Source organism: Schistocerca nitens, chromosome 4, assembly GCF_023898315.1.
Source record: "Schistocerca nitens isolate TAMUIC-IGC-003100 chromosome 4, iqSchNite1.1, whole genome shotgun sequence".
Taxonomy (NCBI): Eukaryota; Metazoa; Arthropoda; class Insecta; order Orthoptera; family Acrididae; genus Schistocerca; species Schistocerca nitens.
This window is the reverse complement of record NC_064617.1, coordinates 646,159,507-646,175,120: the sequence shown is the minus strand read 5'-3', so window position 1 is coordinate 646,175,120 and position 15,614 is coordinate 646,159,507. Positions and strand designations below refer to the sequence as shown.

General features: G+C 37.8%; 1 protein-coding gene across 3 annotated transcripts in view; it reads left to right on the top strand.

The window, feature by feature from the left end:
• The first annotated feature begins 3,512 nt into the window (after positions 1-3,512).
• Positions 3,513-15,614, top strand: part of LOC126251704 (uncharacterized) — a 220,334-nt gene continuing 208,232 nt past the window's right edge. For 2 of the 3 annotated variants that reach the window (XM_049952298.1, XM_049952296.1), the window contains exon 1: positions 3,513-3,659. In XM_049952298.1, coding sequence (XP_049808255.1) covers positions 3,620-3,659 — 40 coding nt within the window. In that variant the 5' untranslated portion in view covers positions 3,513-3,619. The remainder of the gene's footprint in view (positions 3,660-15,614) is intronic. The other variant, XM_049952297.1, reaches the window with a different exon arrangement.

Below are 15,614 nucleotides of genomic sequence, written 5' to 3'. Positions count from 1 at the left end.
TTCCTACTGCAAAGACAGTACAAACAATCACTCCACTCGACTGTTGTGTATAAAAATGATGATGTGACAATCCCAACAGTTTATCAAAGGAAAACAAATAATAATGTTTGTTAGTGAGTTCACTTCACTCTCATGTATGTCTGTCCGAAAGTCAGAGGAATACTCCTCAAACAGTTCAATTTTACAATGAAACAAAATTTGGGGTGGACATCGTGGATCAAATGGCAAGGACTCCATAAAAGTCAGTACAAGACGTTGGACAGTGCACGTGTTTTATAACGTTCTTGATTTGGCTCCCATAAATTCCTAGGAATTGTATAAGGAAGTGACTGGTAAGCGACTTAGCAGGCGGAAGTATATTTTTGATTTGTGCGAAGAGCTTCGAGTATCAGTAAGATATAGAGAGCCGGACTGCCGGCCGCGGTGACCGAGAGGTTCTATGCGCTTCAGTCGGGAACCGCGCGACTGCTACGGTCGCAGGTTCGAATCCTGCCTCGGGCATGGATGTGTGTGATGTCCTTAAGTTAGTTAGGTTTAAGTAGTCCTAAGTTCTAGGGGACTGATGACCTCAGATGTTAAGTCCCATAGTGCTCAGAGCCATTTGAACCATTATTTTGAGAGCCGGACCAGGCTCGTGCAGACACTAACGACGCGCCACATGCAAAGGAAATCATGCTACTGTTGTTCAGGGTATGAGCAAGCATTATGTGGTAAATATGAGTATCGTAAATCCTTGTGAGTTGAAGTCGACTCTTCTGAGTATCGTCCTATTGGATGTGTGCCAGAAATCTGGCATTGTTGTTGCAATTTGTTCCTTATTTTTAGTCCTTGAGATGTCTCACAGACGTACCATAGTGTTTGCGTGTCGTGTTTTTGTTGAACGTTACCATTTCACCATGGTGAGGAAAGGTAGACCTTCCATGTAACGTTTTCTATGCGAGACACCTTAGTGATTTCTCAGATGAAACTTTGGTGACAGTGATAATGACCCTGATTTCGAGAATTTAGTGATTACGATACTAATTCGTAGAAGAAGACTGAAAGTGACCAAGATGTGACAGATGATGATGGAGAAGCGTATGTCTTTGGTAAGAATAGAAAGATGTTTTCGATGGAGAAAACAGAAGCCGCTAAGTAACGTAAGAACAAAGCAACTCAACGTTGCATCGCAGCTGCCTGGACTGCAACAGATTCCAAAAAGCCTCGTCGTAAACTTGCTGTTTTGGAGATTACGAGCCTCAAATACAGAAATAATTTTTTGAAAAACGAATAACACCAATCTTTTGTTGTCCTTGTTTGAAGTGGGAAACAAGCTGTCCGTTCAACAGGGTGCTGTTCCGATTTGTTTGGAAAATTGTAGGAGGGTCTGCGTGAAATGCATGCTGACTATAATCAAAATTTTATTCGGGGCCTCAGGAGAATACATAAGGCTGTCTTCTTGATTTTTAAAATAAAAATTTGGCGAAATTTCTCGCTTGATAGAATTATGGGGTGGAATAATCGCTCTAAGGCTGAAACGATGAATAGTAAACTCAAAGCTGATTCCAAACACAATTTGTCATAGATGAAATGTTTTTCAATACAGTTAAGTTCCGAATCTGTAATATTATCTCCCTGATGATAATCTTTGAGTGACTAGAGAGGTAACTACTTGCTGTTATTTTAGTAATACTTAAAATAAATTTTTTATGCTTTAGTTTTCAAAGTGTTTTAAATTCTACATTGTTTAAAAAATTCAAATTTCCATAAAGCCTGTTTCCAAGAAGTGTAACGAGTAACTGGAAGTCATAAAAATATATATTCACCAAAACAATGGTTTTATTGGCATAAAATAAAAAGGCGATCTGGGAGACCCCTCCATAGTAATTGTGTTCCTGCGAACACCTGTAGTAGCTAAGAGTCTCCAGCGCAGAGTGCCAGATAAAGATTTTACTAAGGTTACGTACTATAAAAAATTGAAAACCCAAAATCGTTTTTGTATGGGAGTACCGAAGGCAAAGCCTAACAAGCAAAATCAAAGAAAAAGCTTAACATCAACCACTCTCTTATCAAAGCGAAGCATAAAGCGCTAAACGTGAACACCTTATCGAGACCGGAGGGCAATTGTTCCGCTCCTTCACCCAGAAAGTTCAACAGAAGTGAAAATAACAATGTGGCGTCAATAGAAATGCCGTGTGGTTACGGCCTCCGCCTGGTGCAAGTCTTTCTAGTTGACGTCACTTTGGCGACTTGTGTGTCGATGGGGTGAAATGATGCTGATAAGGACAACACAACACCCAGTCACTGCGCGGAGAAAATTTCCGAACCCACTGGGAATCGAACCCGGCTCGTTAGGTATGACATTGCGTCGCGCTGACAACTTTTTTTTTCGTTATGGTTCGTTGTATTTCGTCGTAGTGGACGTCACATGACATCCTTTGAAGTTCGTTGTTGATCTTGTCACTCAGTTATTATTATTGCAGAGGCCAGCCAGCTCTCTGACCTTACACGCTGAGCTACCGTGCCGGCGTCCACTCAGATACCAGGGGCGGACACAGTGTGGCTGTAGTAACCGTTTTAACAATGTAGCGGTATTTCTACTTGAGTTTCAATAACCAGTGCCAAAGCCGTCTGCAGGTTTATCGAATCATGATTTTAATTTTCATCATAGCAGCATACAAGTAAATCACCTTGATCTCGGTGCAAGTTTAAATCTCTTGCGTCTCGTACCGTTGACGGAATCCACATAAATCACAGTTCCTTTGTACTGGTAATAAGTCACTTTATGTCCCTCAACACTTTATTTTGTTCGGGAGTCAAAATCCATAGAGCTTTTATGAATGACAACATATATTTTCCAAAAGAAAAAAAGGTCTCTTCAAAATATAGGACTACATTGTCGTCAAGATTCATAAAAAAATCAGTTACATTAAGGAGAACAGAAAGTAAATTGCTTATTGGTACATAAAAACTGCAAAGGAGCGCTCCTCCAGTCATTTAAAATATATTTTATACAAGTAACAACTGATTTCCAAGCATTCTTTAACTAACTTGAATGGGTAGCGTCTTAATCACAATCCAGTTTCGCGACTGTAATGTTCGTTCGGTTATGATTTCCATTTGATTTAGAATTTGTCGAGTAACTTTGATTATTTGAGACGTGCCCTGATCATACTACAAAACTACTTCCTTCCTGAGCACGTGTTTCACAACCTGCTGGTAGGAGAGCTACCGGAAATAAAGCTCTTAGCTTAGGCTATACGAACAATAGGGAAGAATTCATGGCGCGATGTACCGCAGCAAAATAATGTACAACAGTCCGCATTCGAATACAAACTGTTCGGAAAATGAGAGGGAGTGAAAGAAGGTGTGCTCTCCGTTGATCTGCGAGTTTAACTTTCACTTCATTTCGCTCTAGAGATGACAATAACACACTTGGATTAACCACAAACTGTTTATTCGTACACTGCGCGTAGTTGAAATTGATATAAAGTATAAACTAGACTTTCGGAACTGTGCACCACAACATGGCCTAGATACTGTATGTCTGCTGCGACCTTTCTGTGACGTTAGGAAGTTCCGTTGCAACAGCTGATCGAGAGGTTTTTGGCTGCGTTTAATAACGGGACAGCGTGTTGTAATGGTGGAGTGGGGTATCTATTGTTTTACTTTTTTCACAAGTAAGTAATATTTATTGAAAAAAATCCTTAACGACTTGCGTCGCTGTGTAAGCTGCTCGTCATGTATGTGTGTCTGTGCTACTCACGCATTGAAATCTCCAACAAGCGTAGGTAGCAGCACTTGGCGAGCGTAGAAACAATAACCAGCACGTCTTGCTTCAAAGAATGTAACTGCTAAGCTGTTTATTCGTAGAAAAGAAAAACAGATTTGACTTTTATACGCTTTGTGTCCGGTTCACTTATTTTAAGTACTATCGTAAAGACCAGAACAAAATGTACCCATGTGACGGCACTAAGTATACTTGAGCTATGCCTTAAATTTCTGTGCCTGCTGCAGTATATTCTGTCGGCACGATCGCTTTAGCAAAGTAGATCCACCCAAATCAACAACCCTGATATTCGAGGAAGAATTGCCTAATTACACTTGTAACACGAATAAATAACTGGACTAAGCACATTGATAAAGAGGAATAAATAATTTTTTTACTGATGGACTCATAGAGAGGACGTTCGCCCATATTTAAACTTATTTGTGTTTGACATTAAAAGAAACCAGATACCCTAATCATTCCACAGATGTGTAGCGAGAAAATAATTCCTAAGGAAGTGACACACACACACACACACACCACACACCAAAAAACTGATGTACTAATTTTCCTTTCACAGACCCTAATTTAGATAGTGCTCAAAGATGTGGAAAAAGTCCAAAATTATATGTATTAATTTACATAATTAAAAAGTTTAGGCTAACAACAAACATGTAAGTGCCTGTTTACAGGAGAGATAATGTGTACATATGCTATTGCAGCCAAGCTATGCCAAAATAAGAATAGTTTACAGGGATGGCTTAAGCAGATCACATTATTACACTGCTTCTGTCCCAAAGTCAGGTATTCATTAATTTATCATTTCTGTAGGTTCCACCAAGAAGTAAAACCTTAAGGGATGTTAATGAGTCAAGGTATACATTGAAAAAACACAAATTGAGGAAACTTAATCAGTATACTACACCATTAGAATACACATGTTCTAATGCTATTCATATGAGTCAAGTGGAAAATTCGATACTAGTTGTCGGCTTTGACATGTGACATAATGTTAATGGCTGCTCTGACATGACCTTTCAGTTTTTTTTTTCCACAGTTTGGCTGTTAGTCCATGAAATCAATGAATGTGAAAGCAAAAGAACCTGGTTGTGGTGGTAGACTGATCTGTGGCTTAGCCCAAGGCCTAGGTTAGGTTGGAATGTGACATTATGGATGTGTTTTGGTGGAGCCAACAAATGTAAAAGCAAAAAACCTAGTTGTGAAAGACTTTATCATGCTGCTTTACACCTACTGCCTTGAAGCCAACATAATTGTTAAATCCCTAAGTCTAGATATACACATAATTTGTAGAAGAAGTAGCTAATAAGGTATGTTTTAATTTTGTTTTGAACTGGTTGAGATTCTCAGTTCCTTATTTTGCTAGGCAGGGGTTTATTTATAACTATCCACCAGTGCATAACTTCACTCTGAACTCTTAAGAAGGAGACAAAGTCGAAATGGAAATTGTTTTTTGTGATTGTAAACACACAGTTCAGCTTACACCATTTTTTCTCATTAACAAAAAGCATTAAGATGCAAACGCATAAGCAAGTGAGTGTGTGTTCCAATACCCTTAAAAAGGATTAGGCCTATGCAAAATGCAATACTGCCTATACAATATTCCTATTGGCTGCTTCTGCTGAATAAACACTTTATGTGCACTGCCCAAGAAGATAATTCCAAAGGGCAACAGGGAATGAATAAGCCATCACAATGGGAGGTGCTTCTAAGGACAAAACATGGTCTACTGAGTTTTTTGATTAACCTGTTATCCAGCTGGAGCCAAAGTAATTTTACACAGGGTATTTCATTTAGATTTTTGGCATAGGGATCTGGCGACCCCAGCTGGCGACCACTGACTGCAGTCAGCCACATGAGAATTTGTGGGAAAACCATACGTAAATGGGTAAGAGGAAATGTCTTGCCTAAACCATGACTACCGGGCATATACTGTTCAATTGTTCAATTGAACAATGGGGAAGGTGCCCCATCAAAACACTCTCCATTGGCCTAATAACCAAATGTATAGGTAAAAGTGATTCGGAGAAGGAAGAGAAGCCCTGGCTGCACTGATGCTTCAAAGCACATGAGAGTTGAAGACAAAGAAGAAAAAGTTTTTCATTTAGTGTATGGTCAGTAATCTTAGCTTCTGGTGCTAGAAAACATTTTTTATTGTTTAAGATAGCATAATATGAATCATTGTGAGATTACCAAACTTTTAACTGAGAACCAGTTTTAAGCCTTTTCAGCTATCATCTAAGTTTTATCTGCTGAAGTTGTATGTGGATTATTGTGTCACCTGCAAAGGGCAGTGGATTATTATGTATGTAAGCTAAGAACAATAGTGGTCCCACTACTGAACCATATCAGATGCCTCATTTTGAGCTTATTGGACAAAATTCTAACTAGACATCTTTGTAAAAGTGTACCCAGGTTGCTTTGGAGTACTACAGATAATGTAGAAACTGTACCAGGTAATTGTGTGACACTCCACATCTGACACAAGCCATGACAGTGAAGTTTTATGTATGTGCCAGTCTGGAATCAATGCAGTAAGATCGGTTGACCTGGAAACATAACAGAATGCCAAAAATGGAGCTATTTTGTTTGGACTTGCTCGTGACCACACAATGAGTGAAGCTGCCTGATTTGTTGTTGTCTCAACACAAACTGTAAATTGTTCAACATGACTACAAGGAATGGTGTATGACTGACAGCCATATAACATGGAGTAAGCACAGTGGTCATTAAAAGCTCCTAACGAACAAGTACTAGAGAAGAGTGTTACTGCTTGTCAGTGAAAATTAGTTTCAAAATTTAGGAACTGCTGCTTTCAGTGAATGCAGTGCAACCTCAACTATTGCCAAGTGAACAGTATGGAGGTAACTGTAAGCAGTTGACATTTGTAGGTGGATACCTTACAGAAGGCCATTGCTCGCAGTGGCACATAAAGCTACATGCCTTCAATGTGCTATACAACACACAAACTTGACAGTAGCGAAATTGAGGCATGTAGTGTAGTGTAACAAGTTGTGATTTTGCCTCTGTTTCTGAAGATGCAAGAAGTCAAGTATGACAATGGGCCAGTGAGTTGTTTTAACTAGCTGTTTGTAAAGAGTGTAGTACAGGCAGAGAGTAGTTCTGTAATGTTAGGGGGATTTGTTTTGTACCCTGACCTGGGCCCACTCATTCAAGTTACCAAGAATGTGCACCCAGATGTTTATTTCAACATTCTGTCTGTGACCAAATGCTGCCCTTTCTTCGACGTTTTCATGGTGAGTATGCTCTGGACACTCCCATCTTCCAAGGCAACAACAGTGGTGTTCACAAGGCTGCATACATTCTGGGTTTAACAAACTTCAGGCACCCAAACACACTTCAACTAGCCTGTGAAATTGCATAGAAAATGTCTAGAATTATTTGGAATTGTGTCCAATGTGGCAATCAGATGCTCTATAGTTTGATAGCTCTGCCAGATCTAATCACCAATGTGTGGCTCCAATTGGATATGTCATACCTGACAAACTAGTGAACCCTCTTCCTTGCCAAAATGACACCATTATCAAGTCTAGAAGTGGTGTTATGTGGTTTTAGCATGGTGTTTGCTAGGGTGATCAATAAGATTCCTTTGTTTTCTATAATGAAGGTAAGACTTCACCCATGCAAGAGGAATTCCATTAATGTTGTAGCAGTTTAGTTGGCCAAGCTGAATTTCATGACCCACGCGATCAAAGACCTGACCAAGTACTAGAGTGTATCTACATCTAGATCTACATGACTACTCTGCAATTCACATTTAAGTGCTTGGCAGAGGGTTCATCGAACCACAATCATACTATCTCTCTACCATTCCACTCCCGAACAGCGTGTGGGAAAAACAAACACTTAAACCTTTCTGTTCGAGCTCTGATTTCACTTATTTTATTTTGATGATCATTCCTACATATGTAGGTTGGGCTCAACAAAATATTTTCGCATTCGGAAGAGAAAGTTGGTGGCTGACATTTCGTAAATAGATCTCGCCGCGACGAAAAGCGTCTTTGCTTTAATGACTTCCATCCCAACTCGCGTATCATATCTGCCACACTCTCTCCCCTATTATGTGATAATACAAAACGAGCTGCCCTTTTTTGCACCCTTTCGATGTCCTCCGTCAATCCCACCTGGTAAGGATCCCACACCGCGCAGCAATATTCTAACAGAGGGCGAACGAGTGTAGTGTAAGCTGTCTCTTTAGTGGACTTGTTGCATCTTCTAAGTGTCCTGCCAATGAAACGCAACCTTTGGCTCGCCTTCCCCACAATATTATCTATGTGGTCTTTCCAAAAATGGTTCAAATGGCTCTGAGCACTATGGGACTTAACATCTGTGGTCATCAGTCCCCTAGAACTTAGAACTACTTAAACCTAACTAACCTAAGGACATCACACACATCCATGCCCGAGGCAGGATTTGAACCTGCGACCGTAGCAGTCACACGGTTCCAGACTGAGCACCTAGAACCGCTAGACCACCGCGGCTGGCTGTGGTCTTTCCAACTGAAGTTGTTCATAATTTTAACACCCAGGTACTTAGTTGAATTGACAGCCTTGAGAATTGTACTATATATTGAGTAATCGAATTCCAACGGATTTCTTTTGGAACTCATGTGGATCACCTCACACTTTTCGTTATTTAGTATCAACTGCCACCTGCCACACCATATAGCAATCTTTTCTAAATTGCTTTGCACCTGATACTGATCTTCGGATGACCTTACTAGACGGTAAATTACAGCATCATCTGCGAACAACCTAAGAAAACTGCTCAGATTGTCACCCAGGTCATTTATATAGATCAGGAACAGCAGAGGTCCCAGGACGCTTCCCTGGGGAACACCTGATATCACTTCAGTTTTACTCGATGATTTGCCGTCTATTACTATGAACTGCGACCTTCCTGACAGGAAGTCACGAATCCAGTCACACAACTGAGATGATACCCCATAGGCCCGCAGCTTGATTAGAAGTCGCTTGTGAGGAACGGTGTCAAAAGCTTTCCGGAAATCCAGAAATACGGAATCAACCTGAGATATGTTACAGGATATACTTAATGATACATTACTGGCCATTAAAATTGCAAGACCAGAGATAATAACAAAATTTTACTTATTTCACATATACAGTGTAGTAGGAAGAAGATATAATTAAATTTGCGGGTGATCTGCTGGAAGACAGGGTGTGAATTTGGTATAGAACTGTCTAGCTGCAGCAGTGACAATAATTCGGTCAGGTATTAACTCGAACTGAGGTTGGGTTATAAATACGGGTATGTCATTCCATGCTGCTTCAACCAGAATTGATCAGTTGTAGTGGCTGGCACCAGCACACTATTCTCTGCTGCAGCATCAAGGGAAACTGCAATAATGATGACAGTACATGATTCTACAAATATTGTTGCACTGATGTATGGACATTTGTCTAGCGGCAAAGAAGCCAATTTCCTGACTCGCTGTATGATCTTGTACAGCTGAGCAAACAATATGTCCATCTTCTTAGGCACTAGTCGCACAGGGCCACTCCGATCCCCTGTGGTTTGAGTATTGTTCTCCTGAACCATCAATTCAAAATAACATGACAGTTAGGTGGTGGTGAACTACATGTGCAGCAGTGTCCAGAACAATAAACCACAACCTTTAAAGACACTGATCGAGCAGCCTTCAAATTCTGTCATATGCTGGTAGATGTTTCTTTTTCTTACATAAGACAAAACACTATACTGTCACAAACAACTGTATATTCAAATGTGATTTCTGAATGAGAAAACCACCCTATAGACTTCCCTTATATACAGAATGTACAGGGCATCACTTCTGTCTACTATGTGTGGTGGCACTGAAATGCTAATCATTTATGTGTTCAAGCATGTAGTACACTTCTAGGCTCCTCCATATTACTTTATAAGTAACTAAACATTTCGTAGTTGTTGGCAGATTATTGAAAACAGGCAGACATCTGTGTGGACCAAAATAAATGACTAAGTCAATGGGAATAGCATTGTTCTTATTCTAAGTATTGATTCTGCAAACAAAGCTGATGATTTGAAAGAGACAAATTGTGAAATAGAAGAAGTATTAATTCAAGACACTTGAATTGTTGTCACAGTTTCTTTCTATCACTAGTTGATACTGTTGATTATGGTAAGCTAAGGTGCTGGTACTTAAGATAAACATGAGTTTGAGTACCTATTTATGTATAAATTTAAAAATATCAATATTATCAAGCACTCATACAAAGTGTTTTGATTTTTAGGTAACTGGATCTGCAGATGTCCAGCAGTGCCTTCATGTAAAACTTGCTATTACATACAGGCTAGAAAAATGTATAGAACAAACCTTTAAATAATAATAATAATAAGAAGAAGAAAGTTGATGAGTGGGTGCCAAGTTGAACTGTAATTTTGAATTTCTCGTTGCAATACAGGTCCTCTTGTAATTGGCTAGGTAAGTCGGTTATCAAGTTGGAGGAGAGCCAAGTTGTACTACATCCATTGGGATCATCCCTCTGTGGAGTTATAATCTTCAGGTTGCAGACAGCTTTGCATCAGCACTACTTTGATATTTCCATATGATCATGGACATGCTTTTACATGAAGGAGGAAGATAAAAAAAGAAACCTCATGTTCAGACCTCACAGACCATGCTATTGCATACTCTGCCTCATAAGTCATTGGGTACTGGTATGAAGAGATATGTTCTTAGCATCCCACTCTTCTGGCCATTAATGTCAACTTACCCAAACTGGAACCACTACTTTTCCATTCCAAATACAGTAGTTCAATTGTTGACCTCATGATGCTGAGTGTACCCCATTCCAGTCTTCTCACCAACGCCAAATCCTTTACATTACCAGGAATTGAATGAAGTCCTGCAAATAGCAGTAATAATTAAATACCCTGGATGATAGTAATAATGTAGCAATGGAAATGTTAATTTTGAGTTGATAAAAATACAATACTATGAATGGGTCACCAATTTCTCCTTCTGAAATTAAGAGATTCCTGTCTGTTCAGAAAATTTAGAAAGCTCTGAAAAGATAGACATCCTGTGCCTATCTGACCACCACAGCGTTAGATAACTTACATATAAAAGATTAAACTTCAGGAGCTTACTCATGCAGAACTAATAGGGGAAAGAGGAGTTGTTACATATATCAAGATGGAATACAAGTTCAAAAACATTGATACAAGTAGATATTGTAGTGATCAGCACATAGAGGTGTATACTTGTGAATTTATACTGAAAAAAAGTTCACTTTTAATTGTAAATGTGTATAGATCCCCACCAGGAATCTGAACTATTTATGAGATATTTGGATTTCTTACCGTGCTATCCATCAGACAGCAGCTAGCGGTTAATAGTGTGCAGTGAATTCAGTATAGATTTTGTAAAGGATTCTGATGGGAAAAATGATCTGGAAATCTTGTTTTGATCCTCCAGTTTGATCTCAGTAATTAACTTTCCAACACAGATGGAGAAAGACACAAGGACCCTAATTTGTAATGTTTTCTTTGTTGAAACTCTCAAACCAAGAAAATAACTGTTTACCCTGTAGAAAATGCTCTCTGATCATGATGCACTGTTTGTGCCTTACAGCATAGATATTTCTCACTGCAAATCAATTAGAATAATTAAAGACTCCTGGACAAATGTTTTTAAGAACAGTCTACAAGTGAATATCCGACATGAAATTTATAATGAACCAAATGTGAACATAAAATTTAATGTGTTCCATGATAAATTTATGTCATTATTTCAAAACACCATTTCCACATAAATTAATTAGAAAGGACGTTAAACAGCCATGAAAAAAAGCATGGATCAATCGATGGATTACAGTACTGTAGAAGCCCGATGTACTGCGATCCAGTACACTGTGGATTCAGAAATGACATTGTATAAAATATGTTACCCAAAATAAACTATCATTTATGAATGATTTTTGCACTCTCAGTGTAATTTTTTTAAAAAGGAAAAAACCTTTGTACAATCTGCATGTAGGCTTTCTACAGTATAATTTATTACTATAACCTCCAAGCTCTTTAAAAAAAATAACCAAAATAGATGGGTGTAATTAAACTCAACCTTTATTTTGTCGTATCGACATATGATTGTTGCTGGACAGAAGATTTGAATACACATCTCACAGTTAACATTGTGACACAGTCAACAAAGTAACTCTGCAACAGCACTTGGCAATAAACGAAATGAGCACAACCATCATGTGGGTCATGTATTATTCATTCATTCATTGTCTAGATTTCTGTGTACTTGTTATGAGATCAAAAAACAGAAAGCTTATTCTGTGGGTGATAAACTAAAAATTATTGATTGGTACAAAATTGTGAAACTAAAGTAATTTTATCACACGAATGTGGTGTACCTGAAGAAACAACTGGGATGGGTAAAAGAAGAGAAAAGACTTACAATCTTTGTAAACACAATTGAAAGTGATCTAGAAATGGAGAAAAGGGGATTAAATTAGAAAAAAAAAACAATGATCTCAACAAATGTGTTTATAGGTGGTTAGGTGGTGAAGTGAAGGTGTGCCACTTCTGAGACCAGTTATTAAACCCTAAGCTGAAAAATTTCACTTTGATTTACATGCCAGCAAAAATTTTATAGCTTCCGACAGATGGTTTTCAAAATGGAGATGTCACAATGAAATTCACGAAATGACCATTGAAGCAGAAATGAGATCCAGTGACAGTGAATCTTATTCAGTTTCCTGAAATTCTACACAAAGAAATGGTAGATAAAAATTTAAATCATCATCAAGTGTATGATTGTGATGAAATGGCACTTTATTATCGATTGCTTCCAACCAGAACTCTTGTTACAAAAAGATCGAGAAGTAAGATGGGTTTAAAAATGAATAAAGACAGAATAACCTTCCTCTTTGTCACAAATAAATCAGGTAGCCATAAGCTGAAAACTATTTGTGGGAGTAAAAGTAAAAGCCTGTTTCAAGCATGTAAATGGTCATCATTACAAATCATTTACAGGGATTCAAAGAATGCTTGGATGACATGACATTTTCACCAGTTGGTTTCAGGAAGAGTTGTTATGTCAATGAGAGAGCACCTAAGGTCACTTAAGCTGAGAGAAGAAGCTCTACTAATCCATGCAACCAGAAGATGGAAAAATAAAAGGTTTGTTTTTGCCAAAACACATAACTGCATTAATTCACCTGATGGATCAGGGCATCATACATACATTTAAGGCTCATTATCACTGTAAACTGCTCACTTCAATAGTAAATTCAGTGTAGCAAAAGATATGTTCTTGAATCTTAACTGTGCTGCATGTTCAGTAGGCCTGGCATGGCAAAGCATCAGTCCGACCACTATTAGAAAATGCTGGAACAAGTGTTCCATTGAAGAAAATGCAACAGATGAACAGTGTAGTGACACAGATTTCAGCAGCAGTGACATTCAGTCTGCACATGATGTTCTGCAGCGCAACATTGATCTTGAAAACTTGAACTGCTGGGTAGTCGTCAGCTATGAAGTACCAATTTCTGAGGTCATAGATGACAAGGACATTACTGTCGCTGTTTGAAATGGGACTAGTGAAGCAGTCAAGGATGAAGCTGAAGAAAAAAGTATAGATGATGTATGAAATATTGGATAATATAAACAAAGCAATTACACTGATGGAGCAACAAAGAGAACCAAATTGAGTTTTTGCACCTGGTGAGCATAAAACAAAAAAAGCACTAAAGAAACAGTATGAAATGATCCACCATAGAAAGCTAACTGACTCCTTTAAAACAGTAGAATACTGACATACTGTAGCTCACAGGCAGTGTTGTAAATAATCATACCTTATTTGATTGAATACTTTATATACCATTTTGAAACTCATGTTATTGTTGTACATTGTGAAAGGAAAAGAACAATACCTGCAGAAAACAAATTACTGAGAAAAGTTATTAAAAATCAAGGAACATGCACATAATGTCAGAAATCAATAATTCTGTCACCAGACTAAAGGCTATATAAAATGTAGTGCAAAGAGAGATAGGACAACAAGGCACAGAGCATGATGTGACTGCTGAACTAAACGGAAGGGCTATGAATGTTAGTTACAAGTAGCAAATATATTTAATAAACATATCTTAAATATAGTAGAAAGTATAGGAATAAACAGTTCAAGAGAAAAGTAACAGCAGTGTGTTGAAAAAGTAACTCTTATAAAATTCAGTCATATGAATGTATCACTACAACTTCTTCCTCTGAAATTAATAAAATTGTACATTCTCTCAAACATAAAAACTCACCTGGTTTAATGGTATTTCCAATAGAGCACTAAAGATTTGTTCCCATATACTAAGCTCTTTCTCATTTGAAATGTGCAATGCATCACTAACTCAAGGCATGTTTCCAGAGAGAGTGAAATATGCCATTGTGTAACCAGTTTAAGAAATGTGATAGGAGAAATGTCAATAATTACTGACCTTTTCACTGCTGACATCATTTCCCAAATTTTTTGGGGAGCTGATGTATTCCAGAATAGTATCTGACCTGAGCAGCAGTAATATTTTCAGAAAATCACAGTTTGGATTTCAGAGGAGATGCTGTACTGAGAATGCCATTTACATGTTCAATCACCAAATTTTACAAATATTAAATAATAAAATAGCATGGATTGGTATCATCCATGACCTGTCTAAGGCATTTGACTGTGTGAATCACATTATTCTCATAGATAAATTGAAATTGTATGTGATTGGTGCTATAGCCATCCAAAGGACAATGCCATATATAACCAAGAAGTTGTATTTGGTACACTGTTGTTCTTCATGTATGTAAACGATCTTCCATCTAATATACAAGCAGAATTAGTTCTTTATGCAAATGACACTAGTTTTGTAATCAGTCCAAGCTAGACACACAGAAACAGAAGAAATGGTAAACAATGTGTCCTTAATAGTTTTTTGTGAATGGTCTCGCCCTCAACTTTAAAAAGACTCAGCGTATTCAGTTATGCACATCTAGGGGTACTACTCCACTGATAAATGTAACACATGATGAGAAAAAATACATAAGGTAGAAACTCCAAAATTCTTAGGTGTCTGTATTCATGAGAATTTAAACTGGAAAAAGAACATTTTTGAACTCCTAAAACAAGTTAATTCAGCCACATTTGGACTTAGAATCATTACAGATCTTGGAGAGAGACAAACCAGTAACATGATATATTTTCCATCTTTTGATGCAGTAATGTCATATGGAATAATGTTCTGGGGTAACTCATATTTAAGAAAGAAAGTGTTCAGTACTTTTCTCAAAAATGTAGTGTAAGAATAATATGTGGTACTCACCCATGATCATCTTGTAGACATCTCTTTAAGGAGATGGGTATTCTGATTAGTGATTTTCAGTATATATGTTCCTTCAAGATCTTTGTTGTAAACAATCAACTGCAGTTCAAAATAACAATGATGCATTTAACTACACTATTAGAAGGAAATATGATATTCATTACTCCACATTACAGTTTATTTAGCAAAAAGAAGGGGTGCACAGTGCCGCAACTAAAAGTTTTGATCACTTACGCAGTGGTATAAAGTGTCTGACAGATAGAAAAGTAAAATATGGAAAGAAACTGAAAAAGTACTCCTTACAATGCCTTCAATTACATAGAAGAATTTCTGTTATTGTAATCTGTAAAAGGTGATGGTAGGAATTACTAACTCATTTCTGTACAGTTAAGAAAATCTTATAAATGTTCAGCATGTACCCATAGCTACAAATTAATTTGTGATGTGAATATAAAATGACTCGTTCCACATTATTATTGTGTATTTCGCAAATGATCTGTGGA